This window comes from Camelus ferus, chromosome 21 (assembly GCF_009834535.1).
Source record: "Camelus ferus isolate YT-003-E chromosome 21, BCGSAC_Cfer_1.0, whole genome shotgun sequence".
Classification (NCBI taxonomy): Eukaryota; Metazoa; Chordata; class Mammalia; order Artiodactyla; family Camelidae; genus Camelus; species Camelus ferus.
The window spans coordinates 4,672,714-4,689,191 of NC_045716.1; the positions used below are offsets into that span (position 1 = coordinate 4,672,714).

The window sequence follows — 16,478 nt, forward strand, 5'->3', positions numbered from 1 at the left end:
TCGGCACAGGAATGTTGTTACTTTTAAAATTCAGAAAAGAGAGGATAAGCTTTTGGCTCTGGCCCATATCATGTACGTTTGCTTAAGTTTCACCCTTCTAAGCAGAAGGGAAAGACAGGTGTCCGCTGGGAGGAAGGTATCATGAGGAGGAAGTATGCAGTACCCTGTGGAGATGTATTTTGCCTAATAGTATTTTAAATGGTACATATCCAGTCTTATTTCATTGACAAGTACTGTGATCTGTATGTATTAGAAGAGATTTTTTTCATCAGAACATACAAGTAACAACACTGCGGTAACGGGATGCTTTTGTCAAGCAGTCATTTGTTCCAGTGAGAAATGAACTAAGCTCAGTCTTTGGTTTCTACTCTGGTGCTGTGAAATGACAGATTAAGGAAGAGTCTGTGCCAAACATCACCTAAATGGAGTTAAAGAAGCACCTGGAAATAATCTGCTCTAGGCAGAGGAACTACTGCAGCAAAAGCTCTTAATGTAGAACCAAGAAATCAAGGAAGCGACTGGAAGACTGGATCCCACTCATAGCAAGATGGGACCAGGGCTGGGGTTCAGTGTGTGCAACGGTCTCAGAAGAGAACTTAAGAAACCGGAAGATGGTTTAGAAGGGTTTGGACACGTTGCTAAGAACAACAGAAAGAAAACAAGTCTGAAATGTGACCACCAGGTACCTAATAAGAGGCTCCAGCGCGAGTGAATTTCCACTTCTTGGAATAAAAGTACCCAACTACAATATAGCAAAGTGTTTACAAAGGCCAAAATACTTTAAGAATAAAGAAGTCGTGCCAAAAACGAAGACAAATATTTCAGTCAAGAAGATCAAATCTTTGTTTTCACAACTACACAAGGAAATTTTGTATTTTACACAATTAAGTTTTTGGGTTACATATTTAAGTGAAATTTTGATTCCAGCAGAATCATCACAACAAAAACTACAAAAAAGCCACATAAGACATTTTTGACAATACAAATTCCAACTTCATAAATACTTAAATCAAACAAAATGCTGTTACAAACTCCAAAGATTAGGCTAATCATAATTCTTTGATTCCAGTAACTTCCCATTAGGTCCACAACAAAACTTTACAGGGCAGAGTCACAGTTTGGTGTCCTCATCAAATTATTTATCTAAATCGCACCAAGAAGTAATAATCAAGTAAAAATTGTTTTCTATAACCATTTCTCCATAAATTAAAATACCTTAAAAATTTTTAACAGAAAAAAAACCCAGTTTATACCAAACAGAAAGATAAAAACATTTTCCAAAATCTTATAACCAAGACAATTTAGCTGTGAATAAATTCTCCACTGAGTTTTGGGGTCAGTCAAACACTCAATTTCATGTGAAAAGTGGCATGGAATGGTGATTCTAATATTAGGGAAGTCCTCAACTGAGAAGTTAAAACAATTTCTGTCTGCGTGGTCAAGAATAGCAGAGTTTGAAGCATTCTGGTTCCAACAGACTAATGACACCAAAAACTTACTAGGCTGACTGGTGACTGACTAAATGAGACAAATGACACCTAACTGTTAGGAAGGGCTGTGACCAAAGCATGTGGATAAATTTAGTTGATACGCACCTTGGCTGGCATCTTGGGAAAACGCCAAGCTCTGAAGGAGGTATAGGAAATGAAACCTTTTAAACATCTTAGAGATGGCTCCTGCAAAATTATGAATAATGCAGTACTGTATATGCAAATAAGATGAATTTAATTCTGAAAAGGTATCAAAGGGTTGTTAGAAAGGCCTTGCTGTCTAGTACAAATGTTAACAGGAAGCTTCAGAAAGGCTGCTCTAAGATTTCAGTTTCTTTTCCCTCACAAGGCTCCCCTTTTAGATTCTTCAGCTCTACAACCAGCCCACTGTTACTGAAGCAATCCACATTCAAGAATACGAGGTCTGTGTAAATTAATTCCTCTCCCCACCAGCACTAGGGGTTGCTCAGACAACAGAACCATCATTCTTCTGGACTTATCTACCAAACTGTGTCTTCTGGCTTCAAGTCATTTCAACAACACAAAGTGGAGCTGCAATATCTTCCTGTGGAAAGGGCACCGAGCTAGGAGTCCACAGACGGAGGAATTTAAGCTGTGTGACCATAGGCAAAGCAGTCTGTCCGGGCTCCAAACTTCCTCATCTAAGGTCCTTTCTATGTCGAAATTCTACAATCTAAGTCTTTAGGTTAGACACAGCCTGACTGCAGACAGAAGTCTCTAGTCCCCATGCCTTGAAATGGGCAACTGGCATCTCAAATGTGCGACGGCTGGAGGGAAAAGGCATGGCTCACTCTTTTGATATCCCATGCTGTAGTTTTAGATGGGAGAGGGGTGTTGGCTACAAGCCACTGGAGTTAAAACCAGAGAGGCTAATGGTAAAGCCACTCCCTCTTCCATCCCTAAGCAGTTTACAACCATGTGGTCTCACCCCCATCCCCTCACACACACCTCAGGCTCCCACTTTCCAGTCAACATTTCTTGAGGAAACTCCACTACTTCTAACAGATCCTTCACACCAAAAATGGGGTGAGGGGGCACTGCTCTAAGCATAGCAAATATCAACCCATCCTTTGACAATAAATACAATTAACCCTAAATCACAGAGCATCTCCCTGTATTCTGAACATTTCTTACTGCATTCCTGCCTATACACAAAAACTTATTTACTCATTTTCAAATCATCTATTAAATTTGCTTGATGCTTTGAGCTACTTCAATTAACTACCAAACGAAACCCACCTTTTGGGAGAAGGTAGGGAAACAGATGGCAGATTGGCTGCCCTAGTCAAAGTCAAGCAGTCAAAATGTACACGCCTCTCAAAGGGTCCTTCTTGACTCTACTGATTCAAATAGGATGTTAACTACTCATTACTAAACACGCTTCTCTCAAAGTGGGTCGATACTCATTCATTTGAGATGGTTTCTCTAAATGATTCTCTACCTGGCCATTTGCAAACGGACAGGACTCTGAAAGAGCCTTAGCCAAGTGATTCCATAGTCCCCATCCAACGGGCTGAGTGTAAAATGAGTCACTGTCAGGTTGCGCAGTATTGGCAAGGCTCCTCCTGGTAGTTTTCTGCTATTACGGGGAGGGTTACAGTTTGACCTACTGCATATTTAAACACTGCTTCTGCCAGACTCACCCTGCCCCAAACTCAGTGACTGTCCATCTAGAGAAGTGAAGTATACTACTCAAACTTAGCTTCTTCTTTAAAGAAATAATTCGAAGTAGCATCAGCCAAAATGAATTTTCTTCTTTAGAAACAAACTGTGGATAATTACTTAAACTTATACGAAAAACAGCTTTTCCAGTTCGTACCACAACTGAGTATCATACATGACATTTAACTGTCATGTGACATTTAACTATTCATTGACCTTCCACACAACTCTTCAACTGTCTTCTCCAATAAAGACGTCTGATATGAAATCACAACTCACATGGGAAACTCATTCCTTCTGGGTCGACTATCAGTGATGTTTCCAGATTACATTTTTTTGGGTCAATCAGTATATCATCATTCTTACAGATATACTGGAATTAAAGGTGAATCTGGATTTTTAAATTTTATTGCATTAACCATGTTTTCTCTGAGGTTTTTAAAACAAAACACCCAGTAGTTAGAGGCTTTGGGTTTAACTTGGTTTCACGATTACCCCATTCTAAGAACGTACTTTCAACCAGTAACTGTCTATATTTAAATGCACTCTGATGTTTACTCTCATCTCACTCCCTTCCTCAGTGTACATTTTGCTGATTAAATAATTGAGAAGGAAAGAGGAGACGTTCCTTATCGTAGAAAGAGAGAAAGGAACTCGGAACCAGCTCTGCCATGTAATGTCAAAACAGGAGGTCTCAGAACAGGGGCTACAAGGGAGAGAACCCAGTCACGTGCAGTGTGCCAGCAACTCATGCCTCTTTCTCTGATTTTGCCACTAAAAAATGCTTCCGTATTGGATTTTTTTTTAATTTGGGGATAATTCTAGTATTTTACCACAGAGAAATCTGTATCACCCACATGCCTTAATTTCCCTTCAATCTTTTCTTTCCTTTTGATGGTTTATACTCTGAGCTACAACAGAATGTCATACAATAAACTGGATTTCAGAGAACATCGTGTTACATACATGCTTAACCAATTACACTGCCTAACTACTGCCTCATCAGGCGCCTGGGAACTCTGCTGGCTACAGAGAGGGCTTGGCTAAGTCTCAGCAACTGGCCCCTGTAATTCCGCTGTTAGTCTTCAACAAACTCCCTACACTGAAGTACAGCTTAATGCAAAAGTGTTCATATGACAAAGCTTCAGGGTGTGGATTTTCTTACTGATCCGAGTATTTCAAAGAAATAACTGATGATACAGACTGAAGCCCCGGATTCTCTCTAAGGTTTAGAAATTTTCAAATGTGAAAAAGCAGCCGTAAAATTCAGACATCCTTTTTCTGGAGATGGGGACGTGAGAATTTTTGTCTTACTAAACATGGATCACAAAACATTAGTTTTCCAGTTTACATTTATCAGTCACAATATCCACAGGAAAAACGTTTATAGCAACACAAAAACTAAAAACCCCTTTAAACTACTATTTTAAACAAAGGTGAACAAAATGATACAGAATAAGAAACGTCATCAATAAAAATGGAAATTAACATTAAACAGCAATACTTAAACCCCAAAGTGGGCTGTGAGCACGCTAAAGCTAGCGGGGTCCCACAGAAAGACCAAGGCGTCGGCTATCAAAATACTGTTTTGTCTCAAAACCTCCTTCTTATTTTGGCCTGGGAAGTCACCACGCCCCAAGCATCTGGTTTATGCTTCCCTCCATCCCTCATGCTTCTGTCCTTTTCACACTGGGGTACCAGTGTAGGAGGCTCTGGGATGTGGCTAACCGCGCGGCAGCTCCTAAGGCAGCAGTGGCTGTACTTCGAGGAATGTAGAGCTTCTGAGAAATCTGGTGCCCAGGAGACAAAATCAAAGACAGCTGGTCCATGGCTCCTTGACTCTTACCTTTGAACACTGTAATAGCATGGCTACTAGAAAAATCTTCATTCTTTAGGCACTCTGGAGAGCTTTCCACTGAAAAATAAAGAAAAGAAGTCTTTTCAAGAGGTTCTCACATCACTGCCTTCTCTCTCCCATTCTAGGCCTTTACTAACATGAGTTACAGTCGTCTTCTGTTAGGTGGTGACAATTACCAAAGGCAAATCAGAGAGTATGAGACCCAGAAACTAGTCAACAAGTGGAAAGGAAATGAGGATGGGGGAATCGCATACTGAGATAAATTCTGGTCAGGACGACGGCAAAGAAGAGAGGGAAACCGTGTACTTATGCACAAGGTAGGGAAGATCTCTTCTGGGACATCATAAAAATAAACCAATGTAATTCCAATTCCAGGAAAGAATCCTTAAGCTCCCCTATCTCCTTCCAGCAGTGAGCAAAATGGTGTCCCACAGGCGCTCTGTACTGCCAAAGTGGTTCCAACTCCAAGCCTGCCAGTGCAAAAACAGAACTGACTGTGTTTGCTAAGAAATTCCAAAACCTAGTTATCAGCCATTAGATGAATTCCTCAGGAATTAGTTTTAACTAAGAAGAAAGAATCTATTAAATAAACTCCTGCGAGCAGCAATATCAAGAGTTCCTAACAGCCAAGAAGGGGGATGCCAGCCGTTTCCCACGTGTGCGCTAGACCAGGGCTGCTCGAGGAGCTGGTCTATGAATTGTTCGTTACCTGCCTACAGTGAGAGAAGGCGCTTTTGCCGGCATCTAAACCAACACACTGCTTCCTTCAAGAAAGTCCTGCTCCATCACTATGAACTCATCTACAAAACAGAAACAGACTCGCAGACTTAGTAAACAGTCTTATGGTTACCATGGGAAAGGGGGTGGGAGGGGATAAATTTGGAAGTCTGAGATTTACAAATGTTAGTCACTATATATAAAAATGAATTAAAAAAACCCAAACAAGTTTCTTTTGTATAGCACGGGGAACTATGCTCAATATTTTGAAATAACCTTTAATGGAAAAAAAATGAAAATGAATATATGTATGTATATGCATGACTGGGATATAGTGCTGTACACCAGAGAAAGACACACTGTAACTGACTGTACTTCAATAAAAAATAAATGAAGATTAATTTGGGGGAGGGGAGAGAAAGTCCTGCTTTAGGAAAAAAAAAAAATCTAGGTGAGCTAAACGATGTGCTATTGAGCTTTTACCATCACCAACAACACCTCACAGACTGGCACCGGTGTGCTGACTACATTTTGAAAAGCACTGCTCTAGACCAAAAAAGACAGATTTCAAATGATTCAGACAAAGGGCAGGCATAATCCAGTGTTTTACTAATCTTTACGTCTTTAGCATCTAGCCTTGTAGCGTGTGGTATACGTGCCATGCATTCGTGATGCATTTGTTTAAGGAGGCTTTACAGGGTATTCTAAAAAGTAAAACTCTGACCACAAGACTACAGTTAATGCCCACTAGAACGGAAGAGAGATGGTGAGTTCTAATGAAATAACGGGGTTTTACAGGAAGTCTTTTGTGAGCTTAGATTTTAAAAGGTATAAATATATGAAAGCAGGGACACGTGATGAAAGAATTTAAAAGAGCAGCAACACTTCTGCTTCCAGACATGACGTTAAGTCAACAGGAATTGAAAAACAATCTCCCTGGCTTTAAACAACTGGAAGGCCGGACAAAATACATGAAACAGCAGCTTTCAGACACTGAACAACAAGCTCTCAGGACAGTGACCCTTGAGAGGGAAACAAACCAAGTGAGCCGTTCAATTGCCTGAGCTCACTGTCAAGATCAAGCCCAGGCTGCAGGACATGGAGGGAGAACCCCACACTGGGCCTGGAGGGCTCACGGGGCTGAGAAGGCAGAGTCTGGGACTCTTGGAGGCCAACGTGTCTGGAATTCATAGGGGAAAAGCACAAGTGAGGCAGCAGCTGCAGAGAGAGGAGCTGGAGACCTGCACAGAAGCCCCTCCGAGTCGGAGGCTGAGTAGTGATCTGGCTCACGTGAATGAGGAAACCACCAAGGCCGGAAGGAAAACCTACCTGAAAGAAGTAGGCAGAACAATCACTGTGTTCACACTGGGGCGAAACAGTTTGTGTTCCCACCAGCAAGGGTGTAAAGACATCCTAACACATAGGACACCAAGTCCCACCAATATCCTCAGAAAGGTGCTGCCTAGCAGGGCCAGCAGACCAAAGGCTCTTCTAAATCAGCCTAACAAAACCCAAGACAAATACAGAAACAATCAAACCAATTCCAAGTAATGTAATTACATTCCCCACCCCCCTCAATAAATACCTAAATAGGCAGACAGCAGGGAGGAAGGGAAACGAAGGAAGGAAGCAAGGGGAAAAAGAGGCCCTGGCAACAAGATCTAATTCAGTGTCTGCCATCCAAAAACAACTACCAGACATGCAAAGAAGCAAAATACATGATTCGTAATCAGGAGAAAAATCAATCAGTAGAAGCCAGTTCATGAATGACAGATGACAGAATGCAGAGATGATACATATGCTTGAGTCACAAGAGTATTAAAACAGCAGTCAGAACACGCCAAGTATCCAGGAAGTGAATGATGAATATGCTGAGGAGACAAACGGAAGATACAAAAAAAGCCCCAAGCCAAACCCTAGAGACGAAAGACAGAGCTTCTGAGATGAAAAATACACTAGATGGGAAAAAAGTGTTAAACACTGAGCAAGAAAAGGTTATATTGTGCTTACAGATCAGAAGACTCAATATTGCTAAGATGTCACTTCTCCCCAAATTGAGCTAGAGAGTTTTTAAAATCCCAATAAAAATTTAAGCAGGCTTCATGTAGAAATTAAGTTAATCCTAAAATTCATGTGGAAAATGACCTAGAATAGCTAAAAATTTTTGAAAAAGAACATATTTATGATTTCAAGACTTACTATAAAGCCACAGTAATCAAGACAGTGGTATACAGCCAGACATAAGACTAACAGAAGAAAAGGTCCAGAAGTAGACCTTCACATGTACAACCTATTGACTTTTGATAAAGACATCAAGGCAGTTTAATGGAGAAAGGATAGCCTTTCAATAAATTGTGCTGGAACAACTGAATATTTATATGTAATCAAACATTGGTCCTTACATCACACCACATACAAAAGTTAACAAACTGGATCACAGACCTAAATGTAAGACCTAAAACTATATAACTTTTATAAGTAAATATAAGAGAAAAATGTTAGTTACTTGAGTTAGGAAAGATTTCTAAATAGGACACAAAAACCTCATAAAGAAAAAAAAATCAACAAATCTGACTTCATCAAAATGAAAACTCTTGCTCTTCCAAGGATGCTGTTAAGGAAATGAAAAGGCAAGCCACATACCTGAAAATATTTACAACATATGTATCTGATGGAGATTTTGTAACCACAATAAAACATTTTTATAAACCAAGAAAAAGAAGATAATCTGATAAAAATGAGCAAATACTTGAACAGGAAATTCACTAAGGAAGATATACTGATGGCATGGCACATGAAACGATGGTCAACATCACTGGCAAATAGGGAAGTGTACATTAAAACCACAATAAGATATCACTACACATCCACTAGGATGGTAAAATTTAAAAAGATTTGTGATGTAATACATTGGCAAAGAGAGGAAGCAATCAAAGCTTACGTACACTGCTGGTGTGAATTCCAAATGAAACAGCCACTTTGGAAAACATCTTGCCAGTTCTTAAAAAGTGAAATGACCTAGCAATTCCACTCCTACGTACTTACTGACTTAGAAATAAAAAATAAATGTCTACACAAAAAGCTGTATGTGAATGAATGTTCATAATGGCCCAAATCTAGAAACAACTCAGATGACCATCCTGTGGTGAACAGATAAACAAATTGTGGTATATGCATACAACCTGGTATTACCTAGCAATCAACAGGAACTAACTTTAGACATTGGCAACGACATAAATGCATCTCTAAAATATGACACTAAATTTAAAAAGTCAGACATAAAAGGTGCATGCTAACTCCCTGCGTATGAAATTCTAGAAAAGGGAAAGTGACATGGCAGAAGACAGTAGCTGGGAGAGGGAATGACTGCAAAGGGACATGAGGAAACCTTTCAGGACTGATGGAAATGGTCTATATCGTGATTATGGTGCTGATTACAAGGCTGTACCCATTTGTCAGAACCTAAGGAACTGTACACGTAAAAATCAGGAAATTTTACTGTACATAAATGTGAACACCACCCCCCCCCAAATTGTGAAGAAAAAGAAGAGTGGCAAAGTGAAAGAGAATAACCGAGTCCAGAAATAATATGAGGACTTGAGACAAATGCTAACATCAGCAATTTTTCAAGTTATGTTTCACAAAAGATAAACGAAGGTTTTAAGCAACACGGCAAACCACTGTATCTGTCAACTGTACGTCAACCTGCCTGAATCAGAGTGCTTCTGCGGGGAGTCGCCCACTGCAGATGCTGAGCGGAGCGCGGCTGGGGACAGCTGGACTTGCTTTGGTCGAGTCTGAAGGCTGCTGGGTTCAAACTGGCCCCCTTCTGCCGACTGCTGCGACTGGAAAAGGGAGACGCAGAACTCCTCCAACTTGGGCAGCATGGAGGACTCCGGGGGACTCTTTAAGTCTGGTTGCTGTGGAACAGGGAAAATGGAGCAGGAGGATGAAAAGTAACTGTTAGTGTAACAAGAATTCAGCCTACTGTGTTTTCTTACTTACATACAAAAGACAACTACTTTTCATATCATTAATTAATAAATAAAACTCCTCACTTTTAAGAACCTAGATACTCCCTGGAAAACAAGTCCTTCTCTAACGTAGTGACCACTAATTCAAGGGGCATTTATTGAACACATTATGAGCAAACAAGGGACTGGGCGCTGCCATACACAGCCAAGGAAGAATGGCAGGAAATGAGAGAAATAACATGCACTGAGCACTCACTGTCATGTGTAACCTTACTGGCATGTGTTTCTTTACTGAGACATAAGAATATTGTTCCAGGTTGGTGGTTGTTATGTCTTCTTTATGATGGCTTCTTCCACTTAGCATAATGCTTTTCACAAGAGGCTGAGCAAGTTATCCAGTGCCAACTGGTAAGTGACAATACAGAGATCTGAACACAGGCTAGTCTACGTCCTCTCTGCTCCACAACACCACCTCCCAGTAAATATGATCCCACACCCTAGGGAGCTCACTGTCCTCGGCAGCATTATTCATAATAGCAGAAGACAACTCAAATGTCCATCAGCCAATGAACAGATAAGCAAAATGCAGTCTAGCCATACAATGGATTGTTCAGCCATTAAAATGAAATAAAGCACCAACACATGCTACAGCAAGATGAACCTTGAGAACATTACGCTAAGAAGGCCAGACACAAAAGGCCACATGTTGTAGTGATTCCAATTATGTGAAGTGTCCCTAGGAATAAGCAAACTGATGGAGACAGAAAGTAGATGAGTGGTTGCCTGGGGGAGGGGTGGGAGATGACGGATGGGGGACTGGGTGGGGGCGACAGCTAAGGGATGCAGGGCTTCCTTTTGGGATAATGGAAACACTCTGAAATTATTATGGTGATGGATGCATGATATGCCAGTATGCTAGGGGAACACTAAAGTCTACTGTGCACTTTAAACGGGTGAACGGTAGGGTATGTGAATTGCATTTCAGTTACGTGAAGGGGACAGAGGATGGCGTCTGAGCCCCAGCAAGGGGAAGGGGCTTTCACCCGAGATCTCCAAAGAATCGTGCTTTAGCAGGAAGAGCCACATGTAAGGAGTCAGGACAGAAGTGAAACAACAGTCCTAACAAAGCCTAAACCAAGCCTTAGTGTGTGGGAAGGCGGCTGGCTGGCATCTGCCCATCTTGGCACAACTGAAGCCTCCATGGAGGAAAACAGCTCGTCCAGAGCCTCTGGAACTTTTTACCCATAACGTCCACCATTCTAATAAAAATTATCATGAGGTATGCTCACCTTTCTTCCCCCTCCCAGTGCCAAAGACAAGATCAAATGACAAGATCAAACAGAGGAAAAAACAGTAACAACATGCCCAAAGGTGATTCAGATACTGACATTATCTGAAAAAGACTTTAAAGTAGCTAGGATTAACATGTTCAAGAAAGTGGAAGTGACAGACAAAACTGGTGAAAATAAGGAAACGAAAAATCTTTACATTGAAAATTATGAAACACTGATGAAAGAAATGGAAGACACAAATAAGTGGAGAGACAGTCCATGTTCATGAACTGGAAGAATACTATGAAAATGTTCATACTACGCAAAGTGATCTATCATCAGTGTGGTTCCTATCAAAATCTAAATGGCATTTTTTTTTTTGCAAAAATAGAACAATCCTAAAATTCACAGGGAATCACAAAGGATCCCAAACAGCCAAAACAACCTTGAGGAAAAAAAAAAAGCTGGAGGGATCATACTTCCTGATCTCAAAATACAGCACAAAGCAATAGAGATCAAAACATTATGACACTGGTGTAAAGATTTACATATAGACCAACGGACAGAATCGAGAGCCAATAAATAAAACCACACATGTTTAGCCAACTGATACTTGGTAAGGGTGCTAAGAATACACAATGGGGGAAGGATAGTTTCTTCAGCAAATGATGCTGGGAAAACTGGATATTCACATGCAAAAGAGTAGCTGGACCCTTATCTCACACTATACACAAAAACTGACTCAAAAATGGATTAAAAGCAGAAACAAAAGACATGAAACTTATAGAAGAAAACACAGGGGGAAAGCTTTATGACACTGGTCTGGGCAATAACTTATTGGCTATGAAACCAAAATCATAAGCAACAAAGACAAAAACAAGTGGACACGACACAAAATCTTTTGCACAGCAAAGGAAATCATCAACACAATCACAAATACTGAATGACATTTATAGGAAGTGTCCAAAATAGGCAAATCTATGGAGACAGAAAGCAGATTACCTGCTGCCTAAGGTTGTGGGAGTATGAGGGATGAATGTGACTATTAAAGTGTAGTGGGTTTTTTTTTGAAGGGGTGATGAAAGTGTTCTAAAATGGATTGCATGGATGGTTGCACAAGTCTGTGTGTACTAAAAGTCATTCAAACTGTAAACTTTAAGTGAATAGTACGGTATGTGAATTTCATTTCAATAAAGCTATTATTTCTTTTAAAAAAGAACTACATGAGAAACAAAATACACAAGTTTATTTTATCTTAGACTAAATCTGTGCTTTAAGCAATTAACATTTCTGGAACAGACTGGCCTATGTAATACAGCATACTTTATCAATGCTCTCATCAAGGTAACCACATCCTGTAGAGAAGACTTCACTCAGAAAGTACATCTTCCACAAATCTGCTTTTCAACAAGTGTCCTAGACTTGAGTCCTTTGTTATCAGTGTAACACACAAAAGCACAGAGAGCTGCTGGCCAAATTTCACGGTTCATACAAATTGTCCTGCTGCTTTCAGGCTGCTCAAAATATATTTGAGAAATACAAAACAAATGGATTTTGTTCCAGGGCTGATGCTTTCTGCTAAAGCAAGATAAAAGGGAAAAAAAAAACTGGTCTAGATGAAAGGATACCTATAGAACTTAAAATTTATGGCCAAATTAAAATACTTGTTTTCTCTATCCCTAACGTAGAGGTTGAATCATTATCTTTTAATTCTAGGTTCAGAATTTTCTTCTGAAGAGATGAGTGACTACAGTAAGTTAACTAGAGTTCATTTTTAAATCAACATACATTTTATGTGTATGTATTCTACCAAGTGCTAAGAGATGGATCAGTAACCAGAATTTTTCTTTCAAACAATGAAAGCACTTCCTCGTAAGAACTTGTCACAATACATTCAATAGACATTTATCTTTTGAACCCCGGCTGTTTCAGGGTTTCTTTCCTGAGCACCCAGTCCTTCTATTCCCAGCCCATTCACAAGGCCTGAAGGCTGCCAGGACTCGTCCCAGGTACCTCTGGGTGCAGGAAAACACCAACCCTAGAGAGAAAAAACTGCACGAATAAACTGAGATACAGGGTCACACGATCCAAACAGAGGATGGCCTGGGCAAGGTAAAGGCAAGGCGGCAAGGTGTACTGAACAAGAAAGGTACTTGTTAACTCTACGTCAGTGTGAATTTCCCCTCTGCTTTATTGCTCCACTCCCGATATCCTGAATTCCCATGAACACAGGTCTCATAAAAACAAATACGACTCTGTTTGTAGTATTTTCTTCCGTATTGTTTTCATGGCTAGATGATTTTCATGATCTCTATTTAAACGGCCCAAATAATAAGGAGCAACATAAGTGCTGATATTTCTTCTTTTGAATAACCGGTAGGAAGTAAATTAAAAAATCAAATATATAGGGACCAATATTAGTAAATACTGTCCCAGAAGAGACCCAGATATTTTATTACAAGGCTAATGCAACAAAAATAAAATTAGGGAAAACAGTTTATTTCTAGTTGCCAATGGTAAAACAAAATGCGTAGCGACCGACAGGCAGGCCCATGGCTTAGTCTCCCCTGATTTATGCTGTCCCACCCCAACACTACCACATTTGGGGGGAGAATGCAATCTTCTGAATTACTATCTGATAAATCCTTCTGAATTGCAGAATGTATAGCTTTTTTGAGGCTTGGACAATTACATTTATAATTCCTTTCTCAGCAGTGGTTTACTTCATGTTTTCCCAAGGATCTAACCTTCTGTGGCACTTCTTTACATGACGAATATGGTTTCTGTCCACCAAAGCTTGAGGTAAGTAAGTGGGAGGCAGCATCACTTCCTTTTCCCATTTCAGCCTGCAAAGGTAACCAGTTCTCATCCCAAATATCATCACCTATGGTTACTGACTCCAGGCATGGCATTCCAGTAGGGATCTCATCCTAGAAGGTATCAGGAGACAAAGAAAAACTTTATGGTGCCTGGATGAATACATTTAAAAATTTAGGTTTACCACTTTTTCCTGACACCAGGAAAAGAAGGCAGTGTGAATACACAATTGATTACTCTCTCCCTCCTGAAACATCACCAAAATAAAATAGATTTAAGGTATAAACTTAAGGTCAAAGAGAACAGAAGAGGAGAAAACACCACCTATATTCTGCATACAGGAAAGCAGACAAATGAAAGCTTATTCAGCACTCCCGAGAAAGTGGACTCCTAAGCCTGTAGCAGGAAAAACTGAGAAGTAACCCAAATTAATACCATAGATACTGCAGAAGTTCAGGAATTGCTACTACAAGGTTTTGAGAATTGAAGGTGTAAGGAAAATAAGAGCACTCGTTAAAAGTCTGTGTAAGAAGCAGCTGGATCTCCAGACACCCTCCCCTATCTCAAAAACTCAGGAAACTACACCTCTTCCTCCTGCTGGAAGACTAGAAGGTCTTCTGGAGGGTAAAGTAGAGGATGGTACAAGCAAAGAATAAAAACACTGGAACTAAGTGAAGGTTTTTACACTGGATATAGAAATCTGTCCGCTCTCTTCTCAATACCAGGACAGGTTGAGAGTAAAAAAATGCATGAATTTAAAGATAGAATCAATCTGATTATCCAATCTGAATAACAGAGGAAAAAAACTGGGAAAACAAACAAACAAAAGTACAAAAATAGAGGCTCAGGGGCCTGTGGGACAATATCAAAAGGTTTAACATTTGTGTCATCAAAGTCTTAGAAAAAGAAGAGAAAGAACAAAATGCAATCAACAAGAGAAAGGACAAAAACCACATGATCATCTCAATCGATGCAGAAAAAGCATTTGATAAAATTCAACACCCATTTATGATAAAAACTCTCGCCAAAGTGGGTATAAAGGGAACATATCTCAACATAATAAAAGCTATATATGACAAACCTACAGCCAGCATAGTACTCAACGGTGAAAAACTCAAAAGCTTCCCACTAAAATCTGGGACAAGACAAGGATGCCCACTATCACCACTCCTACTCAACATAGTCCTGGAAGTCCTAGCCACAGCAATCAGGCAAGAGAAAGAAATAAAAGGGATCCAAACTGGAAAAGAAGAGGTAAAAGTATCACTATATGCTGACATGTTACTATATATAGAAAACCCTAAAAGGTCCACACAAAAGCTACTAGAGCTGATTGAAGAATTCAGCAAGGTAGCAGATTACAAAATTAACGTTCAAAAATCAGTTGCATTTCTTTACACTAACGATGAATCAACAGAAAAAGAAAGTAAAGAAACAATCCCCTTTAAAATAGCACCCAAAGTAATAAAATATCTGGGAATAAATCTAACCAAGGAGGTGAAAGAATTATACACAGAAAACTATAAACCACTGATGAAGGAAATTAAAGAAGACTTTAAAAAATGGAAAGATATTCCATGCTCTTGGATTGGAAGAATCAATATTGTTAAAATGGTCACACTGCCCAAGGCAATCTACAGATTTAATGCAATCCCTATCAAATTACCCAGGACATATTTCACAGAACTAGAACAAATCATAACAAAATTTATATGGAACCATCAAAGACCTAGAATTGCCAAAGCATTACTGAAGAGAAAGAAAGAGGCTGGAGGAATAACTCTCCCAGACTTCAGACAATACTATAGAGCTACAGTCATCAAGACAGCATGGTATTGGTACCAAAACAGACATCTAGACCAATGGAACAGAATAGAGAGCCCAGAAATGAACCCACAAGCTTTTGGTCAACTAATCTTCGACAAAGGAGGCAAGAATATACAATGGAATAAAGACAGTCTCTTTAGCAAATGGTGTTGGGAAAACTGGACAGCAGCATGTAAAACAATGAAGCTAGAGCACTCCCTTACACCACACACAAAAATCAACTCAAAATGGATCAAAGACTTAAACATAAGACAAGATACAATAAACCTCCTAGAGGAAAACATAGGCAAAACATTATCTGACATACATTTCAAAAATTTTCTCCTAGAAGAAATAAAAGCAAGAATAAACAAATGGGACCTAATGAAACTTACAAGCTTCTGCACAGCAAAGGAAACCAGAAGTAAAACAAGAAGACAACCTACGGAATGGGAGAAAATTTTTGCAAATGAAACCGACAAAGGCTTGATCTCCAGAATATATAAGCAGCTCATACGACTCAATAAGAAAAAAATAAACAACCCAATCCAAAAATGGGCAGAAGACCTAAACAAGCAATTCTCCAAGGAAGACATACAAATGATCAAAAGGCACATGAAAAAATGCTCAGTATCACTAATTATCAGAGAAATGCAAATCAAAACTACAATGAGGTATCACCTCACACCAGTCAGAATGGCCATCATTCAAAAATCCACAAATGACAAATGCTGGAGAGGCTGTGGAGAAAGGGGAACTCTCCTACACTGCTGATGGGAATGCAGTTTGGTGCAGCCACTATGGAAAACAGTGTGGAGATTCCTCAAAAGACTAGGAATAGACTTACCATATGACCCAGGAA

The 16,478-nt window shown here is 39.7% G+C and overlaps 1 protein-coding gene across 2 annotated transcripts in view; it reads right to left on the reverse strand.

Moving 5' to 3' along the window:
* Window positions 1-800: 800 nt before the first annotated feature.
* The window catches only part of TDRD5 (tudor domain containing 5), a 66,795-nt gene continuing 51,117 nt past the window's right edge, over window positions 801-16,478 (reverse strand). For both annotated transcript variants that reach the window (XM_006183027.3, XM_006183026.3), the window contains 4 exons: window positions 13,741-13,923; window positions 12,897-13,031; window positions 9,458-9,668; window positions 801-5,088 (listed from right to left, as the gene is read on the reverse strand). In XM_006183027.3, the coding sequence (XP_006183089.1) occupies window positions 4,841-5,088; window positions 9,458-9,668; window positions 12,897-13,031; window positions 13,741-13,923 (777 nt within the window). In that variant the 3' untranslated portion in view covers window positions 801-4,840. The remainder of the gene's footprint in view (window positions 5,089-9,457; window positions 9,669-12,896; window positions 13,032-13,740; window positions 13,924-16,478) is intronic.